Raw genomic sequence first — 25,594 nt, forward strand, 5'->3', positions numbered from 1 at the left:
GTCTAAACTTAAAATTGTATACTTCTTCGACATCAGGAGAAAAAGCGGTGGGTGAACAAGACCAAGGGCTGATGTATCAAACACCGATCGTGCAAAAGAAAGATGCTGCTGAAACGAGTCCCGCACCAGCTGAAGGTAAGCTGAGAATGTAGGAAACATTAAAATTGTCATTACTTCTTCGACATCAGGAGAAAAAGCGGTGGGTGAACAAGACCAAGGGCTGATGTATCAAACACCGATCGTGCAAAAGAAAGATGCTGCTGAAACGAGTCCCGCACCAGCTGAAGGTAAGCTGAGAATGTAGGAAACATTAAAATTGTCATACTTCTTCGACATCAGGAGAAAAAGCGATGGGTGAACAAGACCAAGGGCTGATGTATCAAACACCGATCGTGCAAAAGAAAGATGCTGCTGAAACGAGTCCCGCACCAGCTGAAGGTAAGCTGAGAATGTAGGAAACATTAAAATTGTCATACTTCTTCGACATCAGGAGAAAAAGCGGTGGGTGAGCAAGACCAAGGGCTGATGTATAACACCATCGTGCAAAAAAGATGCTGCTGACCCGCACCGCTAAGGTAAGCAGAGAATGTAGAAAACATTAAAATTGTCATACTTCTTCGACATCAGGAGAAAAAGCGGTGGGTGAGCAAGATCAAGGGCTGATGTATCAAACACCGATCGTGCAAAACAAAGGTGCTGCTGAGACGAGTCCCGCACCAGCTGAAGGTAAGCTGAGAATGTAGGAAACATTAAAATTGTCATACTTCTTCGACATCAGGAGAAAAAGCGGTGGGTGAACAAGACCAAGGGCTGATGTATCAAACACCGATCGTGCAAAAGAAAGATGCTGCTGAAACGAGTCCCGCACCAGCTGAAGGTAAGCTGAGAATGTAGGAAACATTAAAATTGTCATACTTCTTCGACATCAGGAGAAAAAGCGGTGGGTGAACAAGACCAAGGGCTGATGTATCAAACACCGATCGTGCAAAACAAAGATGCTGCTGGGACGAGTTCCGCACCAGCTGAAGGTAAGCTGAGAATGTAGGAAACATTAAAATTGTCATACTTCTTCGACATCAGGAGAAAAAGCGGTGGGTGAACAAGACCAAGGGCTGATGTATCAAACACCGATCGTGCAAAAGAAAGATGCTGCTGAAACGAGTCCCGCACCAGCTGAAGGTAAGCTGAGAATGTAGGAAACATTAAAATTGTTATACTTCTTCGACATCAGGAGAAAAAGCGGTGGGTGAACAAGACCAAGGGCTGATGTATCAAACACCGATCGTGCAAGACAAAGGTGCTGCTGGGACGAGTACTGCGGTGGCCAGCACTTTATCTGAATCCGCACCAGCTGAAGGCAAGCGTAAGTTGGGAATGTAGAATGTTGAGGTTGGGGCGTTTCATCACCAGCTAAAAGTAGTGGTAGTGGAGTCCCCTGTTCCTTCATTCTCTTCACTATACACAAAGTAGCCAGCTATTTTTTATCTTTAATACACAAATTCAATTTGAGGGGCAAAGTAGAGGTGGACAGTCACCCGCGCTGTCTGATGCGGCGCTACCGCCCCGAACGGTTTTGCAGCTCTTCGACGTGTACAGCTACTTCTGCACCAAATTGTTTTGACGCCGCGCACGCCTTCTCAACCGCTTAGAGTTGTGTCCTCCCACTGAGACACCAAGGGAACTCTGAGTTCTGTCGACGACCTTTCACTCACTTCTGCTACGGCTACAACAGCACCCACTTCCGTAGAATGCGCTCGGAGACACTTTCGTCTCGATCGCACTGTACTAGTCCTTCAAGCCTTGCCGAGCTGAAAGGCTCTCCGCTACGAGGCGTCGCACTAGAGCAGACGCACCGACTGACTGACTGTGGACGAGCTCCTTATATAGAGAAATTTCCCGCCTGATATGACGTGGTAGCCGCTCACGTGATTGACGCGCACATGACTCCTCAGTACAATTTGAATTCAAATTTACGAAATTGAAGGTGCAACATTATGAGACGACTACCTACAGTAATAGCATGCAAGAAATACACATCATTCTATGTAAACCAGTATACGGTACTGACATCTCCCCCTCTAAAAAAATATTGACACCTCCACTGTGCCCAAATCTATCATAACAATAGGAGGGATCAGGTCGTTTCTGTTTTTCCTAATGAGAATTCGGGATTGCGACGAACTGCTCCAGGGCACCAAAAGTGGTTGGTTCAGCAGCCGTTTCCACTGAAGCACCTCACTCTGAAAGAAACTGCATTACATACGCTCACATTTAGAAAGAGAATTAAATTTGAACTGATCAGCTTCGCTATGTCGCTTGAGCATCTGTGATCCGTGAGCATCCCCATTAAAGACTTTGGCGGTTCTCCGCTGATTCAGCCTCAGTATTTATTATCACTTTCTTTCATAGAGCTCCTAGGACATTAGTACCAAGACTGATTAATTCTTCTTTCGACTCTTGAACGTGCAACTGCACTGTGGCCTTGCGGCCTCCACATACTTTGATGTCAGTCGTTATTCTCGTGAGGAACTTCGTAAGATTACCGGTCGCGTCATAAAATCTAGTTTCGTTTCCGTCTCCTATCATACTGACCTCTTTATTGAGATCCACTCCGGCCTTTTGTGCACTCTCACAGGAACAACTGATACAGTTTAATGTGTGTTGATGAGCGCTCTACATCCCGAACACTACAAAGTCACAATAGCACGGTCTACCATACGCTTTCGCAGGTATTTTTCCTCCATTTCAGTCAATCTTACAACACCAGGATTTCAAATGTTCGGTAAATGATCCTTGCACCGGTCTTCTGTGTTGGCATTCTGAAGTGTCTCTACATTCACTTTGTTTATTAACGGGCTGCCTCGATATCTTGCTGGATAATTTCAACCATGCTTTTCTGCGACCGGGACAACGCCTCGCATAATGTCCTTCTTCTCCTCACTCGAAGCACCTAAGGTCTGCGCTTGTCTTTGCAGAACTGCTGGGTTGGCTTCAAGCAGTTTCGACTATCCGCTCGCCTCTCGTACTCTCGTACGTCTGTACTCTGGTCGTGAAACATTGGCATCTGCGAATGAGGTAGCTGGTCATTCTGTTGTTCACATCCTCCATTCGGCGGTTACCGCTGTCCGAATGCTCAGCTTGTTTATGTGGCGTTGCCCAAAAGATGGCTAATTCGTTCCTTAGTCTCACAATTTCCGCCGCTGTACTAGCGTTCTCGTGCTCTACTGCTTCAACCACTACGTCGACTGCGCTTCTAACTGCCATCGTGATATGATCCTTCTTCGATTTTGAGAAATTACGAAGTTGCTCTGACAGCAGGTTTTCACAACAACAAGTAACTACATAATCCATGGCTGTTCTCCAGCTACTCACAGGTGCTCCAACTTCGTGATCATCGTGCGGAATCGTTTGCTGGCTACTGTCTTTCGACATCTCAGATATTTGTGTTAGTGAATTGGCTTGGCCCCATTTTGAGGTTGGGTCATTTCACCCCCAACTGAAAGTAGCGATGGTGGAACACCTCGTCCCTTCTTCTCTTCACTATACACAAAGTAGCCTGCTAACTTTTATCCATGATACATAAATACAATTTGAAAGATAAGTATAACTGTACAGTCAAGCGCAATCTCGCCTAGTTGGCTGCTCCCTCGAGCGCTTTGTGTGATGCAGCGCTGCCGCTCCGAACTATTTTGCGGCTATTCGACGTGTACAGCTACTTCTGCACAAAACCACTCCGACGCCAGTACACGTTACTGACAAGAAAACATTAAAATTATAGTATTTCTTGGACATTAGGTGAAAAAGCGATGGGTGAGCAAAATCAAGGGCTGCTGTATCAATCACCGGCCGTGCAAGACAAAGGTGGTGCTGAGACGAGTACTGCGATGGCCAGCACTTTTTCTGGATCTACATTAGCAGAAGGTAAGCGTAAATTGAGAATGCAGAAAACATTAAAATTATCTTTTTCATGAACATCAGGTGAAAAAGCGATGTGTGAACAAAAGCATGGAATGCAGGATCAGTCGGAGATTGTGCAACGCAAAGTTGTTACTGAGACAAGAACTACGATTAGCCGAACCTTGTCTGAAACCGTTATAGCTGACGGTAAGCGCAAATTGTAAATGTATGGAAGATAAAAATTTTGATATTTCTCGGACGTCAGGTGAAAAAGCGATGGGTGAGCAAAAAAAGAAAATGCAGGATCAGCCCGAGTTTGTGCAAAAAAAAGTTGTTACTGAGACAAGAACTACGATTACTCGAACCTTGTCTGAATCCGTCATAACTGACGGTAAGCGTAACTTGCGAACGTAGGAAACATTAAAATTGCCATATTTCTTGGACATCAGGTGAAAAAGCGATGGCTGAGCAAAAACAAAAGCTGGTGTATCAAACACCGGCCGTGCAAGACAAAGGTGGTGTTGAGACGAGTACCGCGGTGGCCAGCACTTTGTCTGGATCCGCACCACCTGAAGGTAAGTTGAGAATGTAGAAAACACTAAAATTGTCATATTTCTTGGACATCAGGTGAAAGAGCGATGGTTGAGCAAAAACAAGAAATCCAGAATCATTCGGAGGCTATACAGGACAACGTTTCCACTTCTGATATGAGTACTGCAGTGTCTAGGACCATGACTACATCCACTACAACAGGTTGGTAACTATACCGGAACTATACAGATGATTGACAAGTCTTTTAGTTATAAAGGCATTTTTCTAGATGCTGGCAGTACTACCACTGAGGCCAGCACAGCAGTAGCTCCTTCACAAAGAGAGGAAAGTAAGGATCGCTTGGATACGGCTATTCCTGAACGATCTCCGTGCGGAAGAAAAGGATTCTACATTCCTCTCGGACCTTCAGCTACCTCTACAGACCAGATAATAATTTTGAATGCTCGGTCCACCACTGAAGGTAGCGTTTGTAATCGTGAACAGTGCTGCGACTATAGATACTTCATGCAGATTCACATTCGCGAGCTACATCGATGAGTACAGCAGTAACCGAAACAGTTTCAAGTTCTGGAGTATCTGAAGGTAAGGCAGCCGTGAGGAATAAAAAAAGATGTAGAATAGTTTCAAAACAGTTGATCAAAACAAAAATCTCTGAAGTTACCCATCTTGATGAAAAAAAAAACCACCAAAATGAACAAAGACGCAAACAGTAAATAAGAAAAGATAGATTCATCTCCATGTTGATCAAGCAGGATGCATATCAAGCATGGAAGACGAATGAAAACTTAAATCATTGTTTCTCTTTGACAACCAATATGAACCTTACCTTATAAGCTTGCTTTTATCTAATCAGAAGTGATAGGAAGCTCTCTACAAGCAACAAATATCACGAAATAACAATGTCTTGGCAATGTTATTTCGTGCTATTTCTCGAGAAAACTGATATTTTTTTGAAGACAGTGGAGCAACAAGCACAAACACTGAAAATACCACCAACACTGCTGCGGCTAACAGTCACGATCGAAGTGAAGAGCGACTGGCAACGGCCGCCGTCATCGGAAGCCCATGCGGAAGAACGAAATTCCAAGTGCCACTTGGTCCATCAGCCACACCTACAGACCAGATAGTGATCCTGAAACCTCAGTCCACCACTGAAGGTTATTTGAAGCAACATTTTAAACAAACATTTTATCATTTTGCTCAAACCTCATGCTTTATGATTCGTCAGGGCTTTCTTTTTTGCAGATACTGCTCCGGGAGGCACTGAACCCGCTGAGCTCAAAACCGCAGCAGCCATAGGAAGTCCATGTGGGAGAACGAAACTGCATTTGCCGCTCGGCCCATCAGCTACACCAACCGATCAAATTCTAATTCTCAACGCGGAACCATCGTCGTCTAAAAAAGGTGGACATTCTTTACGATCACAACCTTCAGCAATTGCAAACTATTCCGATTTTTTCTCCCCCACTCCGACATCAGGAGGTAGACGTTTGACTAATATTGATGGCGAGCAATGGAATCTTGCTAGGAACGATAACAGTGACCGAAAAGTGTCGCCGCAACAACAACATATGGCTCATGAACCATCGCCTCCAGAGTCACGAATGCCTAAAGGCAATGTCCCTGTAGCATCAAAAGAATCGCCATTATCACCCATAGCAAATACAGCACGTCTGCCCTCCGGTAACTTATTGTTCAAAGAAAGCGTTTTTGAACCAGCTGAATCAGTTCGCACTGAAGAACAACAGAAAGCGATTGACAAAATCTTAGAGAACCCAAAATCGGATAATGCTGATTGTGAAAAAAGAGGTAGGGGTTAAAAACTTCCTAACAGCTACACAAATTAAAATGTAAGCTTCAAATGAGGCGAAAAATTGAGTGAAATCTGATGAAAGGCAACATATGAGAATAATGTAATCGGTCGTTGACTTCTGCCGCATTGATGCTTGATTTCATGGATATGTGGCATTGTCTGCAATCACGTCCTAAGCGAAACTGTTGAAATCGATCATCAGATTATTTTGTTTTGTAAAAATACCGTCTACTAGAGAAGAAAATAATACTGTACGTAAGAGGATTAAACGGAATTTTAAGAAACCACAGAAGATGGATTGCCACAAGTTACGGTTATCAGAATTTGGCCACCTGTGGACGGTGAGTGCTTACTGCAACAGTTCTTAAAGTTGGGATCCTAGAACGTTGACACTAGAAGAAGGATTCACTTCGTAGTTGATTTTATGCTCGAAAAATGTAACGAATACGCGGTTATATTCATTTGAAATACTAAAGGATGAATAAAGTTGAATGAGCGATTGACGGGGTGCAAGAGGTGAGAGGAATGAATAAAGGGATCGAACGGTACACAAGTACACAAGCAAATAAAACTGCAAAACTTAGTAGCATTAACACAAGATCAGCTTACGAACAGTGTACACGAAGGTTATTTCTCTTCGCTCCACATACATACGTGTGCTTTCGCTCTTCTTCTCTTCATCTCTTCAGTTCTATATCTTTGATTTTTTCGAAAGATATGATTTTCAGCATCTTCACAGCAACAATCAGACCAGGAAGCCGTTCCCATGGACACAGCAAACGGAGGTGAATAACTATTTTGTACTAGAAGTCATCTAATTTATTGGAAATTTATCTGAATTTGGTTTTCCAGAATCCTCGTTGCCTACTACTGCACAGCCTGCGGCTGAAGAATGTAATTTTTTTTTTTGCTTTCCCTTCTTCTCAAAAAGAAAAGTTCTTGATGCTTTTCTTCTGTTGTTAGGTATTTTTTTCTTCTTCTAAAGTCAGAAACACTTACTGTTGGCGTGAAAGCAGCAGAAGAACGTAATATTTTCTCTGTAACTCCGTGGAGGACCTTAGATCTCTGGAACAATCCTTTCCAAGTACATCTCTTTTCTCGACATGTCGCAGCGAAAAATTAACAATGAACGTTTTTAAAAGAAAAAAATAATTAAAATAAAACAGGTAATTGGTACCACTAGGCAGAAGTCCACCACCAACATCTCAGATTCTGCATCTTAAGGCATACGCTATACGTAAATGTCTCAATTAAAGTGAAATACAGATGATACCTGCCCCTTAGAACTAGATTAAGAATAGATTGATTGATTTTACAGCGGTTCAGCGGTGCTTTTAGTGCTTTTGTTTAAATAGGAGTGTTTAGTGCAGTAAGGGGATGCACAAGAATTTCATTTCCGTTCCATAACTTACTTTCTTAACTCAAAGGCAACGTATCACGAAATCAACGTGGTACGGAAACCTTAGGGAACCGATAGAATTCGGGTTATAGATCAGGGGACCCAGTGTGGCTTCGCTTCGCTTCCCAGAACCGTCACAAAAAAACGCCGTAGGACCGGTTTTTGTCCCTACTAGATAGAGACATCCCCAACAAATTATTAGTGAAAGTGGACTTATTGAAAGTCGTGGACATGGAGGCTTAAAAAAGATTTCGCCTTCAAACGATGCAAAGCTAGGAAAAGAAGAATTTCTTATAACAGTCTTCGCCTTCTAGAGATTCGACATTAACTGAATTAACTTCTATTAACTACCCGCATCAACTTGGGACTACTTTCATATCGTGAAGATGCCCATCTTATTCATTTTTCTCGAGTTTTTAAAAGAATATGACTATAGACACATCCTCAATTTGAATCCTAAAAAAAAGGAACACTGCGAGCACTTCTCAACCTCCACCGATTTCAGTACCAACGTCAAACACGGCGAATGTTGGCACGGCTACGGCTACGGAAAGTGAGTATTCGGCAATTGTACTGTCTCTTCTATCATGTCTTGAAATCATGAGAAAATATTGAAATATTTCAGTAAATGGGCCGTCAAGCAGCGATCAAAATCCGGAAAATGGGCCGTCAAGCAGCGATCAAAATCCGGAAAATAGGCCGTCAAGCAGCGATCAAACTCCGCAAGGTACTGAACTTCTGGGAAAGTTTTCCATCAATAAATACCCACTTCTAGTCATGCTATGATAATAAATTACAGACGTGAAAACTGCGTTACCGTTATTTTCGCCAACCGAAGGTGTTACCACTGCTCGTGCTATTTGTGGTACGGTGTTAATTTATCTTTTGATCTATGAAATGTATTTTTCTTACTACTACTGTAAAGTTTTCATAAATTTATCGAATATGATGTTCACTATGGCGGCCGTCATGCGTTCGCAGGAACTCACAAAGTTTTTACCTTTTGCTCTCCACGCAACTCACCATCACTGTCATCTGTCTGATTCCGACAAGCATGACCGTCGTGTGTGGTAAACATTACCAACTGCAAGTATATCCATACCGTGTTGTACATTTAGATGCCGCTGTCATCCCAGACGCAGCCACCGCAAGAAAAATACAAGGTTAGAATTCTACAGATCATTCATGACGATTTTGTGGATTTTCTTCCTACTTTTACTTCATAAGCAATCCGGCTGTCCTAGAAAACGAAATAAAAATCTCCGTACCAGCACATTTCGTTTTCTATTATACCTATAAAAAAGCTCGGGCGACGGTCATGCGTTCGCAGCGACTAACGTAGTTTTTTTTTTTTCCTTGCCGAAAAACGTGTTTGTCCTCTGTCTCTCCCGATCCAATACAAGCGTTCACCGACTGTTCAAACATAATCAGTGGTTCCTTTACCAATTTATTATTATTTATTCAGAAGCCGCTGTCAAGCCGGATATACTCAGCGATGAAGGAGTGGAAAGTTAGTTTTTTCTAGATCTCTTCCGATGACTCTGCCGTATTTTCCTCTTACTTTCGTCTCCTCTTCCCTTTTCTTCACTTTTATTACGTTTCCTTCCTAATTTTCGTATTAAACTCTAATGACACCAGCGAGAAGATAAAATCGCCTTTTTGAGGAAGCTACGGAAGTACTAGTACCGGTGGTCATACACCGATTCCAGTACATGTTTCACCATTCCGCATTAGCAGTGCTTCAACAAGCGCAGGTACGTCGTTGGCAAAGTACTGCTCCGATACTGATTCCAAGCATGAACCCGCGGACGAGTTGCAGCGCTCGCATGATGCAACTCGTCCGTACAGTTCACGTTTGGAGTCATTTTTGTCCCATATGATCGCTAAATTGTGTTAATATTCGGGAAATTTTGTTAGTAATAAGCCTGCTGATCAGAATTCTGTTCGGGACACATATTCCTTACAGCTTCCCATTCATTAATTTTTATTTTGAGAATTTTAGGCGGTTTCGGGTTCGATACAAATCGAATACCATACAATGAACCAGTGGGGGTAAGTGCACAATATATTTTCGTTCATTTCCAGAAAAGAAAATATTAATTATAGCATCGACGAGGATTGTTTTCCAGACGTCCACGTGAGTTTCATCGTCTCGCTATCCTCTTCCTAAAAATTGTTCATAGCAGAAATTAATACGAGATTTACTAAAACTTAAATCGTTTCACTATTTCAGGTCATATGCGTCCGATTCGGGTATCTCCTATGACGGAACCGATGTCGAATCCTGTGTAACGATTTTTTTTTCTCAAAAATATCTTTAATCTTATCTCTCCGCACTGCTGCATTCGGCTCTTTTCAGTCCGGAAAACCGTCAAAGACTTGCGTTTATGAGAAGACAAAATTCGAAGTACAGTTTAAACTCCTATTTTTATATAATGGAAGATTTAAACAGCGTGAATAATTTAAGGTCGCCTTCGCAAAGTGTCTCGTCCCAAACGATAAGCTCACAAGCAAAAGAAAGACCGTTCATGTCTTCATTCCGCTCCCGTCTGTCCTCATCCGCAGGAAGACCATCGGGATTCGGCCGGTCCAGTGGCACTGACGATGGCTCTGCCAGCGCTCCCAAGTTCGGAGCTCGTACTTCAAGTTTCCGATCCGTAAGAAGTATACCGCCTACACAAATCAGACGAGTTACCACTCCGGCGGATGGGTCTGCTAGAGGTCGTACTTTGTCACGACTTGTGAGAGGTACTCCAACAGAGAGTTCTACCGCCGAACCTGGGACCACGCCTTCGCTGCGTTCCGCTACCACAAGCCGGCCTATCGTGAGCAGTGCATTTGGGGGAACTCCAACAGGTACGTCGACCTCTGGAAGTCGTTTTGGCAGACGAATTCGTCCAGGAGACGGTTATCCGACGAGCACAGCGGCGGAGGAGAGCTCTACGAGCGCTCTAGGATCAGAACGACTGGGGCGACGCCTACCTTCCAGCCGCTTTGGGCTACCGCCACCACCGGTAGGCTGGGCTGAGAAAGTTCGTCAAAGGCAAAGCATGACGGGAAGTGCCGAATCACCTTTCACACAATCTGGAGCTTCACTTCGAACAATACAGATCAGTTCGGCTACAAGTACTCCAAAACCTAAAATGGAGACCGGTAGACTGTTGCCGCAAAGTAAAGAGTCATCGGTGAGAACGGCGCGTCCATTGAGGAGTAGAATGTTAAGAAGACAGAGACCGACCGATACAAGACCTTCATACTATGGGCCAATGGGGAAAATAAAACGAGTTAACAAGAAAGTTTTTGTACTATTAAAATATTTTTTTCATAGTTTTTTTCTGATGTGAGGATATTTTCCAGGAGGAACATGCGTAAATCTCGATCTCGTTCGGGGAGTCGTTCCGTTAAATCTAATGCATTACGTGAGGTAAGAATTATTGCTGTGTTTGAAGCAATACAGTTTGCTACGAACTCTTAAGCAGAGAATAAAATCAACTCATTTGTTAAGAGAAATATTTTCTTGTATTAAAGTCCGTAAGATCCAAGGTCCCTCAAAAGTTGAACAATTGGAATTTATTGGTCGTAGCAGTGCTGTTTGGTCATTTATCACGTACTTTTACCCATCAGGATTCCACACAGAAAGAGTCACCGGACGCTCGCTCCGATCGTCGCGGCCAGTCGAGGGATGCGAATTCGCCTCCATTGAAAACAGCGTGAGTTTCATAGATGTTCAGCGCGTTCATGTCTGTAAATCCCGATAAATTCAACGATAATTTATGACGGAAAATCCACGAAGATCCGAACTTTTTTGATGTTTCAAAAATTAAGAATCGGACCGTTTGATGAACTTTCACTTCATGACCTTACGAAGCTTAAGCCAGGAGAAATAGTCGTACACGAACAGAACGATGATGGTACATTTAAGGTAAGAACGGAACCTCACGGTCTCTCCAACTCAAACATAAATTTTCTCAACTTTGTGTTAGCTAAAAATAGAATTTTTAGTTAGAAATTCACATGGCATGCAACATGAACTCAACCGGTCGTATGAATATTCATGGAAAAGCTCCAACTGGCTTAGCACCTAAAAAGGTTACTGTTAATGGGAAGGAAATTTGGGCAGAGATGTGATCTGTCATATATCTCTGTCATTTCCACTGTCACTAACTCGTTTACAATTTCCATGACCCTATTCGATATGCCTATTTCCTGATCCCATGTCAATAGCCACTTATGATAACCGATTTTCACATATCCCATTTTGTTTCCGTGTGTATATGTGTGTGTGTAAATAAAAGTGCTAATCGGTCTTTACACAAAATAATCATTAATAATCTACATATGAAATCAATTGCAAAAATACGTTGGAACGTGTAATTTTTGCTTTTTTTTTCTCTTGATTTCTTTTTATTTTCCTACTTCTTCGGATGTGATTTCGCTCTTGATTCTGTATACTGCGGAAATACCGACAGTGGTTTAACGCGGAAGATAGGAGAATAGAAACTACTTTGTTTTTCTGTGCTTCGTTTTCGGGCCTCAAAAATTTTCTGAGAAAAATTCTTTGTTTGCTTCGAATGATCAGAATCAGATCTGCACTAGCCAGAATGGATATGGCTTCCGAAGAATCAGAAATAGCCCACAGTTTTTTTTTTGTGCCTCGTAGTAATTTTCTATGAGCTTAGATAACTAGGTAATTATAAGCATCAGAAATACGCTTCTAAAGCGTTATTAGAGAAGTTTTCTTAGATTTTTTTCTTTAAGAGCTCTTTAACAGCTTGGAAAAGATCCATTAAAATGTATGTGAGGACACCGTCACAATGTATTTACTTTTGTTGAGATGTGGGCAAATATGAGTAAATAATAAACAAGTCTGTTGTGAACTCGTCCTCGTTATTCAAATTTGACAAACGTCCAGCGATTATTTCCTGATAATACGGTAGACCTTTGCCGCGCCTAATTAAATTTGGAAACGTTTTGCTGTGTACAATAAAATATGATACAAATTTTTAGAGTAGTAAATAGAGAAGAATGCTACATAAAACTATTCAGAGCCTTATGTAGATCAATCTTGTCAGTTCTATTCGCTTTGTCTCACAGGCCTAGGAGTTCTTTTTTAAAGATTCTAGAAAAGAATTAAAAACTTCTAATCACTGATTTCACTTTAATAATTTAATTTTCACAAATTTTCACAATTTTTTTTTCTCCAATTTTCTCTATTTTTTTCTGCATCTCTGCAGAATTTTAAAGTTTTCTGAAATGAATCACAAGCTAATACGAATGTCTAGAATCTCAATCATCGATTTTAATAACGTCTAATGTTTTGCAACTAAGCCGAAGCCGAATTATACGATTGAGTTCCGGACATGTATATATACTTTGCCAAATTCGTAATAAACGCCTTGGGAACAAATCGTCAAATTGTTCTCTTCGTCTCGAAGGCCTAGAAACTTTTTTTTTAAGATTCTAGAAAAGAATTAGAAACATCTAATTACTCAATATAATAATTTCATTATTATAATTTAATCTTCACAAAGTTTCAAATTTTCCCTCCGATTCCCTCTATTTCAAAGCAGTTATTTTGAGCTTTTAAATTTATCTATAGTTAGAAACTCTATGATTCGATGTTTGATTCTTCTAAGATCCATCTCTCTTCCGTGTCTTGAGCAGTTTCCAACGAAAATTGCAGGGATCGGCGGTTGAATCCGAGAAGACATTTTTCTGCAAAATAATAATCAGAAGTTCAAAGGTAAAAACAGTTTTATCAGAGGTTTTGAGTATTAAAGAAAGGAAAAACAAAAACGTTACCACCAAAGTCAGAGCTTCAAAGTCCAGTTGGTTGCATTCCTAACAATTTGTGGAAGCGAGTGATTAAAGAGAGATTGTAAACGTTGTACTGATTATTTAAGATTAAATAAATAATTAAAATTAAGAACTTAATTAATTAAATTAAAACAGAATTGATGCAATTCGATTAATATTTAGATAAATTTTTCGAGTACTGGTAAACGCTACTCAGCATCGCTAACTAGCTATAGAGCCAGTTTGTGATTCTTTTTTTTCAGAATTTCAAATTTTATCACCTTTTCTAGCATCTTTCCCAGGAAATTCTTCGGAATAACATTTTATTTTAAATATTGTATTTATATATTATCGACGTATTGATTTAATTTCAGCGTTTCCGTCTGCCGATTCCCAGCAATCCTTAGCAACTCATTCATTTAGACAAGTTTGTTGCAACTATTTTTTATCCCCTACTAGAAACACTTAATGGAACAGCTTCTTTTTTTCCAAACACTTTCCACTTTCTCTTCATGCTACTTCACTAGAAAAGTATTGCTTCTGTTCGAGTATAAATACGAAATTGGTAGAATACGTAGCATAAACAACAGCTATGAATTCACTCTACTTACTCATCGCCTTCCTCCTCTTCCTCAGCCAAAGGTACGCACTCAGAATCCATAAAAAGGTAGATAAGGTGGACCAAATCGCATAGGGTCCTTAGAGTTTTTTTACTTTTTACTCCACTAGTAGCCCAACCCATTTAGTTCCTCCTTACTCCTTAGTATCGGAAAGATTTTTTCAGACTAGCATTTTTTTTCATTCAAGAATATCACTTTTCTACGTGCACTTTTTCAAAATAAGATTTTTTGTCTTTCTTCCTGGAAAAAAAATTAGGAAAGAATACAAATTTGTAGTAATTGCTAGAGAACATCTATGCAATAGTGCATATTTTTCAGGATCGATGCTAGTTTCCCGTACACTCATCACGGTATGTGAATCCTGTATCTTATTTTATCAACTACTTATAACTTGTTGTTGAAGTAGACTGGAAAAATTTAAACATTTTTTTTCAAAATTATAATGATTACTCTGTTGATAACTACTTTTATATTTTTTCTCCTGGTACTTTATTTTTGTAATAGTTTGATTATCCGGGAATTAATATAAAATAAATAAATAAATAAATACATACATGATTAGTATGTAAATACAAAAGAAAGACAGACTCTGCTACATTTCGGGAAAATCTCCTTGAAGGATTTCTCAAGTATGAAGTAGAAAAAAGGCGACTTAGGAATGTTCAGCTGGGATCTTAAGGATTTCTGATTTAGTGCATTACGCACCTCAAATACCGGTTATGGTGGCTGCTCCCGCTCCAGTTGTACACCCCGCTCCGATGGTGTACCACGTTCCAGTGGTATGTACACTTTTATTTCTGGACACGTTTTTTTAAAACAGAATTTACATTTCTAAAAAAAATTAAATTTAAATATGGTTGGAGTTAAATAATCTTAAGTGTTAGAGGTAACGCATCTAAAAGTCGTAAACATTTGAATTTATTTGAAATTATTTTTCTAAAATTTTCCCCAATAATATTTAGGCTCATCACCACGCTCCTTCGCAAAAAGAACTTCATAACTTTGCTGGAGCTATTCAACGAGGTAAATTTTTAGCAAAGCCTTTTTCCCATGATAATGAGAGCTTTTCTCAATTTTTTTTTCCAAACTAACTCCCCTATTTTTCTCTGATATTTTAATTTGCCTTCAGAAAATGATCTTCTCACTGACGTCTCTATTCGCTTCCCGTTGAAGAAGAATTTCGAGAAAAACTAAGGCCGGAGAATCAGTCAATCAATCAATTTTCTCAGAACTCCTCATATAATGGTATATTGACCAGTAGTAAATATTTCGAAAGGATCAAATGTGCTTCACATATCCAAAGTTCAATCTTCTGCAAAAAGAAAATCCCACAATTTTCTCTCAGGACTGTTTTGCATTCGAATAACATCGAGAAATGTGAAAATTATTTCGTTCATCAAAGTATATAGGTGGATATTTTTTTAAAGAAATTTCTAACTTTTGTAGAGTTCAGAGAAGGTTATCTTTAACAGCAGATACATTGAAAGGGAGCCTTTACAGGCATTGAACTTGGAACTAGTTTGCGACTATCTATTTTTATAGCAATAGAACAGAAACAGACGAAGAAGCACCACTTCCTCTGAACATTTTCCATTTCACTCTCTTTTTTTCCAATTCGCTTAAAAAGCAAATCGAGTGTTCCAGCATAAATGCAAGTTTCATTGAAGTTTCAATGTTCTTCTTCCATGTTAGTGGAAACCACTCAACTTAGACGTGAAAATTAAACAAATTATACGATTTTACCCCATAAGAAGGAAGCTGATGTATAGGCGGTAGAAATAATTTGGATTTCTGTCACGGATCCGTACCTCAGTAACAAAAATGACAATTCATCGACCACAAATGATTTTATGCTGCTCGTAGTGACATAAATTGTAACACCAGTGCCTAAGGATACTGTGGAGTGTGTAGATTTTAATATGTTGTATGTAGACATTCTGGTAGTACGGTAGTTCAGTAGTTCCAGTCACCGATGGCATTGGCCAGATCATATCCTACTGTATCGAGGACTCCTGCTTAGTCTAATTAGCGCGATTAGTCGACAGCGGAGGAATGAAAGGCTTGGTTGGCCCAAGGGCAGAATCTAACCTTTGATCCGATTGCTGCAGCCACAGCGGAACCTCTTACCGACTGCGCTACAGCCACCCAACATATTTTTGTATTACTATAATTCTCATACTTTCTAAAAATAATATTAAAAATCCAACTATGCCCTTTCACACTATGTAGTGTATGTATCTACGTATGTATTTGTGAGAATGTTTGGGCGGTGTAGCATAGTTGGTAGGAGGTTCCGCTGTGGCTGCAATCAGATCGATCGGAGGTTCAGTTCCGCCCTAAGGCCAACCAAACCTTTCATCCCTCCAGGGACCGACGAATTGCTACCATGCTTGCGTGGGAGGATAAAAACACTAAACTGACACATCGGCTAGCCCCCGCAAATCATTGTATAGGCCAGTTACACGTTTGTAAACCTCAAACGATTCTGAATTGAATTGAACGTGATGGCGCAGGTCCCAAGCGGATTGATTAACACCAGAAACTGTAACTGTAACTCTTTTATCCTTTATGTGAATATGCGGGGTCGGGTAACTTTACAATATGATTCAGTCTGTTTCGGAAGGATAGCTAAAAATCTCTTTGGGCGCCTGACAATCTAAATCGTTTATTTGTTTATTTACTCGGATATACCAGTGGTGAACCAAAGAAAAAGAAAATACATTTTATTCATGTCAAAACCAAACGAAAAGAGCTCCGGGCTTTATTCGGGGAAAACTGCCCTATTCCTTCCCGTAGCAAATAAACAGATAAACAGATTTTTCTCTTATTTCAGAACAAAAAAATGCTATTTAATTATTCCATTGATTAATAAGATTTTGCTATGGAAAAAAATTTGGCTTCAGATTTTTACAATTCAGAATTATCTAGAATTATTAATTATTCACAATCAAAAGGTTTTGAATTGTGAACGTTTTCAAAATCACGTGCACACATTAGTGTATTCTGCTGAATTCTACGAATTTAGCAAATTACTGTGGTCGTCCAAAATATTATCGTGCATTTTCGAACGAATACAAATTGCCAGTATGCGCTGAACCACTTGGTGTCATTCATTTCAGGTTCTCTTATGGATAATTCGGGTAAATTCGGGAAAAAAAACACTTTTGTACTTGATTTGGTATAAATATGCGACGCGAAACACATTACAATTCACTTCAACATTCATGTATCTCTCACATCTTTTCTTCGTCATTGTCATTCAAAGGTAATTTCAAATTATAACATCAAAGATGGGTTTAAACTACAAATTCTACCTGTAATTTAATTCAATTTATTCCATAAGATTAGGTATCTTACATTAAAAAATAAGGTATTATAAGGAAAAGGATCTTACATTGGAAAATATCACAGAAGCACAATCTTAGTGTAAAATGCAGAATAAATAATTCAAAAAATAACCGCATATTTTTAAAAATGTCTTTTGCATTTTTATTGGATTATAAAAAAAATCTATTTTGCATTGCAAAGAAAAGAAATTTAGAAAACAAAACCCTGACCCTGACAATAACTCTAGGAAATCAAAAATTTCTGAGAAAAAAAAAGTGTACTGCTCAAGTACTGTCGCGCGTAGTGAAACAAAATTGAGTTTTTTGATCGTGATTATCTACTGAGATTAACATCTAAACTATAATAAACGTGCATGCCTACCAAAATGATAGTTACGGTAGAATTCGCTCTGGAAAAAAAATGCTTCCAGAGATTTCCAGAAATACTTTGGGAAAAGAAGAAAATGAGTAGCACTATGAAATAATGTGATTGAGTATCATAACGATTATATACAGCAGCAACTGTAAACTGGATTTTTTACATAAACAAAAAAAATTCTTGCGGATATGTTTGAATGAAAAAACGACGTTAAGTTTGCTAACATTTTTGTCACTACAAAAAGATTTTTAAAAAATATATTAACGTTAAGGAAATTATTTTAAATTATTAAAATATTTTCCTTAACGTTGTGTGCATAAGTCGAAACAATTCTTTTCCTCTTTAACTTTTTCTTAGCTCCAAGTTTTCCAAGAATCAAACAACAACCACCATCGCCGGTAATTTCGCCCATCACTATTCCCAAACCTGATTTCATCAGGATCATGCTTTTTTTCGTTGTGAATTTTTGTTTTTGAATCCACGGACACTGCTTCGTTTAAATTTTCGTTGGATCAACTTTAACACTCCTAATCCTTAGTTATTTCAGTATTCATGTAGTGAAATCAAAATTCTTATTTTTTCTAATAAATAAATAGATAAGCAATACTAAGTAATAATAAATAGATAATAACAAATAAATTAATTTTTCTAATGTTGATATAATCAACCACAGGTTTAAATTGAGCACAACAAAGAAATTTTTAATCATTCAACTGAAATTAATTTCAGGTCTTTCACAAGTTATCAACATCCATATCCACATGGACAAAAATATGGTATGATATGCTCGTAAATACATAGTTTGGTCTTCAGTCCAAAGAAAACAAAAAAAAAACAAAAAAGAAACAAAAAGAAAAAAACCGAATGATAGTTATTGATTGGGAAGATTAACAGCTGTTTGAAAAGTTTTTGAAAGTTTGAATCAAAATAAAAAAAAACAATTCATCATTCAGTATACTATCTTCAAACCTAATATATTTTAAATGGAAAAGTTTCCATGGAAATATCCTAAGTTTTTCAACGAAATATTGTTGTTTCTACGCTTGCTATTCGAGAGCAATGTAATTAAAACATATTAATGTAAATAAACACTGTTTAGATACATTGATTTTTTTTAATAAGCTGTACACAAAGATAATTTGCTTTATTGGCTGACATTTTGGTTAGTCACCGTCTTCAGAATTTGAAATGTGGAGTCGATTAATTTTTATTTTTTTCCAATAAATAACCAAAAAAAAAAAAAAAAAAAAAAAAAAAAAAAAAAAAAAAAAAAAAAAAAAAAAAAAAAAAATGCCAATGTTTATCGAAAATCGAACAATAATATCTTAAGGTGAAAAAAATTCTTTCTCGTAGAAATAGAGAAAATCTGAGTGATAGACTAGCAGTGCCTCCACAATTTTTTTTCTAAATTCCAATAATGGTCACTGATCTCACACTAGTGACTTATTCCGCAATGGAGACTGAGGTCCCCTTTTGTACACACCAACTTTTTGTTTATATAAAGTTTTTTTTCGGAAAAGAAAACAAAACCCCCGGTTCTCGTCTGTTGACATAAATTATCACAGCTACACATTAAATTGTGAACTGGAAAAAACTCTGGTCTCTTTTCTCGTTCTTCGGATCAGCAATATTTTGAGAGAACAACCAGAATTGCCGTAGATTTTTGACCAACCTGTAGTTGTAAACTTTAAACTTAAAATATCCAAAATAATGAGTAAATCAATATTTTAATTTAATTTTTTAAATTTAAATTTTTAATTAAATTAATTTTACTTTTCATGGTTTGTTTTGAATAAAATTTTTCACCACCGAATATCTCCCAACGTTGTTTTCAGTAGCACCCGTCGTAATTTGTTGTGCTGCACCAGTAGGTCCTGCTCCAAGTTACCCTGTGAGTTTTTTCTTCTATTTTTTGTTCGGTTATTAATTTTTGAAAAAAGCTTGCATCAATATATCATAAACAAATAGAAATAGCCTTCTTGATCCTTGCGATTGCAATCGAAGATGAGCAAGAATGGATTTAAATGGAAAGGGAATTGCTTTCCAATTGCTGCTCGGAATTATTTTTATAAAACTAAATAAAACCGAAATTTGCTTATAAAATTTAAGAAAAAAAGCTAAATACTTAACATCGAAGTATTTCGAAGTGTTTGTATTTGTTGTCTCAACCTAAGCATAAAACCAAAATTTCTTTTTCTGACCTATTTTTTGCAGTATGCGCTCAAAAGTTTTTTGCGGATCATTTAAAGAGGCGTGTCTTCGGAATCTCAGGAATATATAAATGTATTTATGTATGTCGTTATTATACATATTGTATGCAACATATTTTTTTATGTAATTGGTACGTTTTTCTGTTCAAGCAGGACTTCTTGGACATTTATCTATTATGATAAAAAAAAACCCAGTGCTGTGGAATGTAGCCATTCATCATCCATCATCCCTCCTTCATGCTTCGAGGATATCAAACGCCAGTTAACTACGAGAGTTTGTTGAGTAAATACCCATTAAAGCCATCACCCCACGAATCTGAGATGGTACGAATTTCAGGTGGAGTATTCGTATACGGGATCGTAGATTATGGATTCCGTCCACTTCTTCCTAATTGCCGTAAAAAACGGCCCGGAATATGCGGCGCCGTACAAGGCTTGCGCGCTCCAGTCGGACTCCTTGTAGAAAATAGTGTGCCAGAAGCCGTATCTTCCGGGCCGTTTTTTACAATTAGTTGTAAAGTTGAAGTGGAGGTGAAGCCATCAATTTTAAAAGATACCAAAATTATTGAAGAAATGCAGTAATATTTTATGAGTATGCGGCCTGGGATTATTTCTTATAACTAAATTGCAATTACGAAGAAATGGACGGAATCGCACCCCTCCCCATAATCTACTATCCAAAAATATACGAATACTCCACCTGAAATCCGTACCACCTCAGATTTTGCGGATGGCTCCTCCATTTCTTCCATTTTGCGGATGGCTTCACCTCCGCAAAATGGAAGAAATGGAGGAGCCTTTAAGCATCTATTGACAAACTCTGTCGGCAAACCAGTAGTGGACGAGTATGAAAGGATAAAATAGAAAAACGATAGAAAATAGACCCCAAACAGCGTCACGGCTCCTCCATTTCTTCCATTTTGCGGAGGTGAAGCCATCATTTTTAAAAGATTATAAGTTAAAAGTTATAAGAATTTTAAAAGATTCTTATAACTTATCCAACCCACTGAAATCGGTGCTGAGTGTGCGTTGAACCCCAAAAGCCTTAGTTTTGACACTTTTATTTCAATTTACAAAGTAAACAAGATTGAAGGTGACTTATCATGAAACTAACGATATTGAGGTCTCTGTGAGCAAATATAGAGTTCGGATTCTAGATTTAGACTATGGGTGTAGCAACGCCAAATTCTCATTAAACATCCAGAAACATGACGTGGGAAACGGCCCTAGTTCCTACGTGATACGTTAGAACCAGCCGCCGCTTGGCACGCGCCGCATCCATGAGCGAGCGGTCGACGATCAATGAGGTCTCATTAACAGTCTATTCTTATGGAACAGGTGGACAGGCTGCTGAGGGAGTCGGAACGTGTTCAAAAATGACGCGTTTAACATACCTCGTAGGACCTAATGTCGTTTCCCACGCCGTTTTTCAGGACAATTAGAAAGACTTGAGCGTGGCCACACTTATACTAGTTATATACAATCCAAACTCAATTTTATTCCACAAAATCCCCAAAATCTTGAATTTTGTGATATGCTGCTTTTAATTATTGAGTTTGAACTGCATTATTTCAGACTATTCATGGAGGATACGGTCATATGGTTGGTTCTCATTCAATTTTTAATTCTCTTCTCTGACTAACAATTTAAACACTATGAAAATAGTATTTTATTCAGAAAGTGGTCAAATCTGTGGCAACCCAATCATCCTACAGCTACACGTATGAAGTCGGAGGGCCTGTATCTTATCCCGCTCAACAAACTCAATCTTGCTGCGCAGATCCATAACAGAGATTCTCATAATAATAAGGAAGAAAATAAATAATACTTGTGACTTTGGTACAGATATTGTCAAAAACATCGTTACCCAATGTGTTATAAATTGAGATGGACGGTGTTAAATCCACAGTGGGACCGAGTATGGGAATTTTTCAGCGATGACCCGAATCCTCGGCGTGGACACAGACGGAAATGTAGCTGTCGTTCGATCAAAAACATTTTATTTGTGATAAAGTACAACGCAAATAGTTGCGTTCCAAGCGGAACGTATGTACGCAGATGGCAACTACGGTATTGTAGCGCAGTTCGTAGTTGGCTTCTATGCTGAAAGCAGAGCTCGGGGATGGTCCCGCCACGCCCACGTCTGCTGTAGGCCCGTCCCAACGCCAATCGAATTCACCGCCAGGAAGGTGACTAGATTGTTGTTTAAAAATTTAAGTAAACAGCTATTATAGATCCTAAGGTACTGTAAATTGTGACTAAACACCTGGTTTGGAAATTCTATGGATTTATCACGAACAAGTTTGCGCAGAGTGGGACCCACGCAGCACGTGTACCAGAATTCACAGCCTGCTGACACGCGCTTGTCTCTGGTCCTTTAAGCCACTCGGCCAGTGGTGAAAAAGTGCAGTTGTTGCTGAGTCGGTAAGAGGTTCCACACTGACTTCACTGTCAATATTTCGGAACTTCCCTAGTGCTAATAAAGACCTTCATCCCTCCGGGGTCGATAAATTGCTCATCCAGACTCGTCTGAGAGGATAAAAACACTGGCCTGACACATAGGCTAGCCTTAAGTCATTGTAAAGCTGCATACACCTTCTTAAACCTCTAACAATTCAGAATTAAAACGGTACAGGTGAGTCCATAGAGACTGAGCAACACAATCCATTTTATACTTTTTCCAATTTAATTCGAACAAAATTGAAACTGCAGGACACGGTTAAAAGGCAAAAAAGACAAGTAACCAAGCATTTAAAAAAGAAATGAGAACGGCCAAGATTAAACCGAAACAAGTGGCTCCTTCGACTCCTTGGTGAAAAATACCAGAAGGTTTCGTGATTTGTTCTTGTTGTTCCCTTCACCAGAATTTGTTGAACAGGCTGAGCGGCAGCGCTGAATCGCTCCCCGGCAAATCAATCTTTTCTGAAATATAAAATCCTCAAAGGAACAAGGATAAAGAAAATAACCAGGTGATAAGCAATGTAGAAAAGATTTCAATGCCATGGAATCAAAATAAAGAGGAAACCAAAGATGATAACTCACAATTAACATCAAAACTATTCCTATAAGAATAAGAATGATGATATCGATTGGTTTTAGTCGACTTTCTTCTCCAAAAACATCGAATATGGATTGGTTTGATTTTGCAGGCGGAAATGAGGTGGTGTAGTCGATGATGTCCGCCACGTTCTCGTCTTCCACGAACACAAGGCTGTTGTTAATGAAGTCCCAAGAACCTGGACGCATACCTAAACGTAGACTATTAACACTTTTTCTAAGAAGCGACAATTAATATACGCATGAGCGATACAAACTATAAACGATAGCGACACTGGCGATAATGACGTCAATCGCCCGAAATCACCGAATTACAGGAGACTGAGCAGCAACGATTCCTTATTTTTCATGCTAGAAAATATTTTAGAAGAAAAAAACTAAGTTCTTCCCTCTCAAATGACATCGTCAGTATCCAAAATTGAATCCAAGATGCGGAAATTTTCCCAAAAAAATTCTCTGTTTCTATTTTTCTATCTTTTTATTTTTATTTTTTTCATTTTTTCTTTTTTTTTATTTCTTTTTTATTTTTTATTTATTTCTGGAAAGAATACCCTTTCAAAAAAATTTGTATACGACGTACAAGACCTTTTTCTTTTTCATACATCTGACATGATTCTACCCTTTCACTTTCTTGCTCGTGCACCATACTTCAAACCTCACTTTTTTTTCTTAGTGTTCTTTGCGAGGGAAGAAAAAAAAATCAAGCTACGCTCTGTACTTTTTAGAAGCAAAAGTTGTGGCAAGTATTGAGTATCTGAAGGAAAAAACTACTTTCTTTACAATTTACCACTTCGGATTCAACTTATGGTACTCCAAATTCTTGTTCTTCACGTTTTTTCCCCACATGAAAAAACAGTGTCCTGCTTGAATATAAGCACGAGACTTGTACAGAACACTCACTATCAACGTCCACCATGTTCTCTCTCTCTACGTCCTCTTCGTCGCATTCCTCGCCTTCACTCAGAGGTATAAGAATTATTTAAATTCTAATATTTTTCCATCGTCGGTATTTGGGGAATATTTGGCTGCGTTGAGGAGTTTCGTGGTTCTTCAAAATGATTCCTCCACTATTTTGATGTGATATTCCTAAACAATGTAAACGTTAACCTTAACGTCACCTTTTTGTGTAATGAATGAAACTTAAAACTCGCAGAATTTATTAGAATTAACCTCAATAATAATAATAATAATAATAATAATAATAATAATAATAATAATAATAATAATAATAATAATAATAATAATAATAATAATAATAATAATAATAATAAATAATAATAATAATAATAATAATAATAATAATAAATAATAATAATAATAATAATAATTATAATAATAATTATAATGATAATAATAATAATAATAATAATAATAATAATAATAATAGCAAAACATGTTAACCACATCCCTTACGGATATTCGTATAAAATGAAGGTAAAGTCAAAATGCTGTAAATATTAAGAAGTATTACATTTTTTCGCTACTGTCTAATTGTTTTTTTTTCAGGTCAGACGCCAGCTTACCGATTGCATTCACTGGCGGTAACTATCAGAATTTATTCCCTTACTCACTTATTGATTAATTAAATTGAAGTATTTACTTACAAAATACAGTAACCGCAAAAAACGTGGGTATGGTTGCTAAAAAAAATATCGTTATCACATTTTAAAAAATATTGCTAAAATATCATAGTGCAATGATGAGAAATTTAGAAACGAAAGTTCTAAGCTTCTTCGAACTTCTGAAAAGGGCGAATAAATCCTTAAAATTATTCTTATCCCTGATTCACGTAGATCAGTTAGTGCAGTTTAGAGGACCAACCGATCAGCAGGCCCCATAACGTAATAGCAAGTTTTAATAGACGCTAATAAGGATTTATTATTGTATCCACCCCTTCTTTTTTAAAACAAAACAATACTGGAACGAAGTCATATGTAAATATTTACGAACTGAGAGACCACGAACATCCAACTTGCTTATCTAAGAACTCACACACAAATTCTTTGAGGCGTTCATGTTCCCGAATTTTGAAAAGAAACCAGTATTTCAGCGGCTTTCTTAGTTTTGTTTAGATCAAAAAGCTGTTGAGGGATTAGTGTTGTGGATTAGATCCGCTCCAAGGAATGGTGTGAAGTAAAATGCTACAAATAAATAATATGGAGCAGAAATAGTGGCTTACAGGGAAGTCTAGAAAGATGTGAGTAGCTCAGTTTTCGTTCAGTAAATCTTATGCTCCGGGTAGGTTTCCTTGTATGAGTCAAACGGTAAAGGATTCTTCTAACGGATAACTGCACTAAGTACGTCGCAATAAAGAAAGAGCACGCCGGGCCTTCTGGAAATCAAAGACGTTAGACGAATGAGCAATCGAATCGCGCTAGAAATATATATAGATGGGAGCTGCTCGGAGCAGATGGTATTTTATACAGAAGAAGTTCACTGCTACGCACAGATGGTGAAAGCGATAAAAAGAGTGCAAAACTACAAATGCTCAATCGATTGATGGGTTTATACTTGCAAATGATTGATTTTGTTTTAAAAAAAGCCA

At 38.3% G+C, this 25,594-nt stretch overlaps 4 protein-coding genes across 8 annotated transcripts in view; 2 read left to right on the forward strand and 2 right to left on the reverse strand.

Annotated features, from left to right (window-relative positions):
- The window catches only part of RB195_016310 (uncharacterized protein), a gene marked incomplete at both ends in the record, with an annotated part of 29,803 nt that extends 14,532 nt beyond the window's left edge, over positions 1-15,271 (forward strand). The window contains 40 exons of one of the 4 annotated variants that reach the window (XM_064207409.1): positions 37-135; positions 189-287; positions 340-438; positions 628-726; positions 779-877; positions 930-1,028; positions 1,081-1,179; positions 1,232-1,363; positions 3,796-3,921; positions 3,979-4,104; positions 4,163-4,288; positions 4,347-4,472; positions 4,525-4,650; positions 4,718-4,909; positions 4,960-5,031; positions 5,406-5,606; positions 5,695-5,853; positions 6,544-6,603; positions 6,991-7,047; positions 7,115-7,156; positions 8,167-8,214; positions 8,287-8,388; positions 8,461-8,526; positions 8,780-8,824; positions 9,127-9,171; positions 9,326-9,415; positions 9,664-9,713; positions 9,768-9,798; positions 9,895-9,949; positions 10,021-10,068; positions 10,129-10,517; positions 10,563-10,821; positions 11,019-11,085; positions 11,286-11,371; positions 11,487-11,583; positions 11,664-11,785; positions 14,396-14,427; positions 14,771-14,856; positions 15,040-15,100; positions 15,207-15,271. In XM_064207409.1, coding sequence (XP_064063287.1) covers positions 37-135; positions 189-287; positions 340-438; positions 628-726; positions 779-877; positions 930-1,028; positions 1,081-1,179; positions 1,232-1,363; positions 3,796-3,921; positions 3,979-4,104; positions 4,163-4,288; positions 4,347-4,472; positions 4,525-4,650; positions 4,718-4,909; positions 4,960-5,031; positions 5,406-5,606; positions 5,695-5,853; positions 6,544-6,603; positions 6,991-7,047; positions 7,115-7,156; positions 8,167-8,214; positions 8,287-8,388; positions 8,461-8,526; positions 8,780-8,824; positions 9,127-9,171; positions 9,326-9,415; positions 9,664-9,713; positions 9,768-9,798; positions 9,895-9,949; positions 10,021-10,068; positions 10,129-10,517; positions 10,563-10,821; positions 11,019-11,085; positions 11,286-11,371; positions 11,487-11,583; positions 11,664-11,785; positions 14,396-14,427; positions 14,771-14,856; positions 15,040-15,100; positions 15,207-15,271 — 4,082 coding nt within the window. Of the gene's footprint in view, positions 1-36; positions 136-188; positions 288-339; positions 439-627; positions 727-778; positions 878-929; positions 1,029-1,080; positions 1,180-1,231; positions 1,364-3,795; positions 3,922-3,978; positions 4,105-4,162; positions 4,289-4,346; positions 4,473-4,524; positions 4,651-4,717; positions 4,910-4,959; positions 5,032-5,405; positions 5,607-5,694; positions 5,854-6,543; positions 6,604-6,990; positions 7,048-7,114; positions 7,157-8,166; positions 8,215-8,286; positions 8,389-8,460; positions 8,527-8,779; positions 8,825-9,126; positions 9,172-9,325; positions 9,416-9,663; positions 9,714-9,767; positions 9,799-9,894; positions 9,950-10,020; positions 10,069-10,128; positions 10,879-11,018; positions 11,086-11,285; positions 11,372-11,486; positions 11,584-11,663; positions 11,790-14,049; positions 14,100-14,395; positions 14,428-14,770; positions 14,857-15,039; positions 15,101-15,206 lie in introns of those variants that run through there. The other 3 variants (XM_064207408.1, XM_064207406.1, XM_064207407.1) reach the window with 3 other exon arrangements.
- RB195_016311 (uncharacterized protein) lies at positions 2,992-3,432 on the reverse strand (the record flags this gene model as incomplete). Its single annotated transcript, XM_064207410.1, has 1 exon — positions 2,992-3,432. The coding sequence occupies one exon, from the start codon at positions 3,430-3,432 to the stop codon at positions 2,992-2,994; it is 441 nt and encodes a 146-aa protein (XP_064063290.1).
- A 2,030-nt stretch (positions 15,272-17,301) lies between the features above and the next one.
- RB195_016312 (uncharacterized protein) lies at positions 17,302-21,780 on the forward strand (the record flags this gene model as incomplete). The annotated part of the gene is made up of 5 exons (XM_064207411.1): positions 17,302-17,342; positions 18,512-18,558; positions 19,618-19,673; positions 21,568-21,594; positions 21,670-21,780. The coding sequence occupies 5 exons, from the start codon at positions 17,302-17,304 to the stop codon at positions 21,778-21,780; spliced, it is 282 nt and encodes a 93-aa protein (XP_064063292.1).
- Positions 21,781-22,770: 990 nt separating this feature from the next.
- On the reverse strand, positions 22,771-24,455 carry RB195_016313 (uncharacterized protein; the record flags this gene model as incomplete). Of its 2 annotated transcripts, XM_064207413.1 has the most annotated exons (4): positions 22,771-22,914; positions 23,035-23,240; positions 23,950-24,008; positions 24,220-24,455. In XM_064207413.1, 4 exons carry the CDS (start codon positions 24,453-24,455, stop codon positions 22,771-22,773), a joined length of 645 nt encoding a protein of 214 aa, XP_064063293.1. The 2 variants fall into 2 exon arrangements, with proteins under 2 accessions (XP_064063293.1, XP_064063294.1); XM_064207412.1 differs by lacking the exons at positions 23,950-24,008; positions 24,220-24,455 and having other exon boundaries at positions 23,035-23,238.
- Between the last annotated feature and the right edge of the window lie 1,139 nt (positions 24,456-25,594).

Source organism: Necator americanus, chromosome V (genome assembly GCF_031761385.1).
Source record: "Necator americanus strain Aroian chromosome V, whole genome shotgun sequence".
Classification (NCBI taxonomy): Eukaryota; Metazoa; Nematoda; class Chromadorea; order Rhabditida; family Ancylostomatidae; genus Necator; species Necator americanus.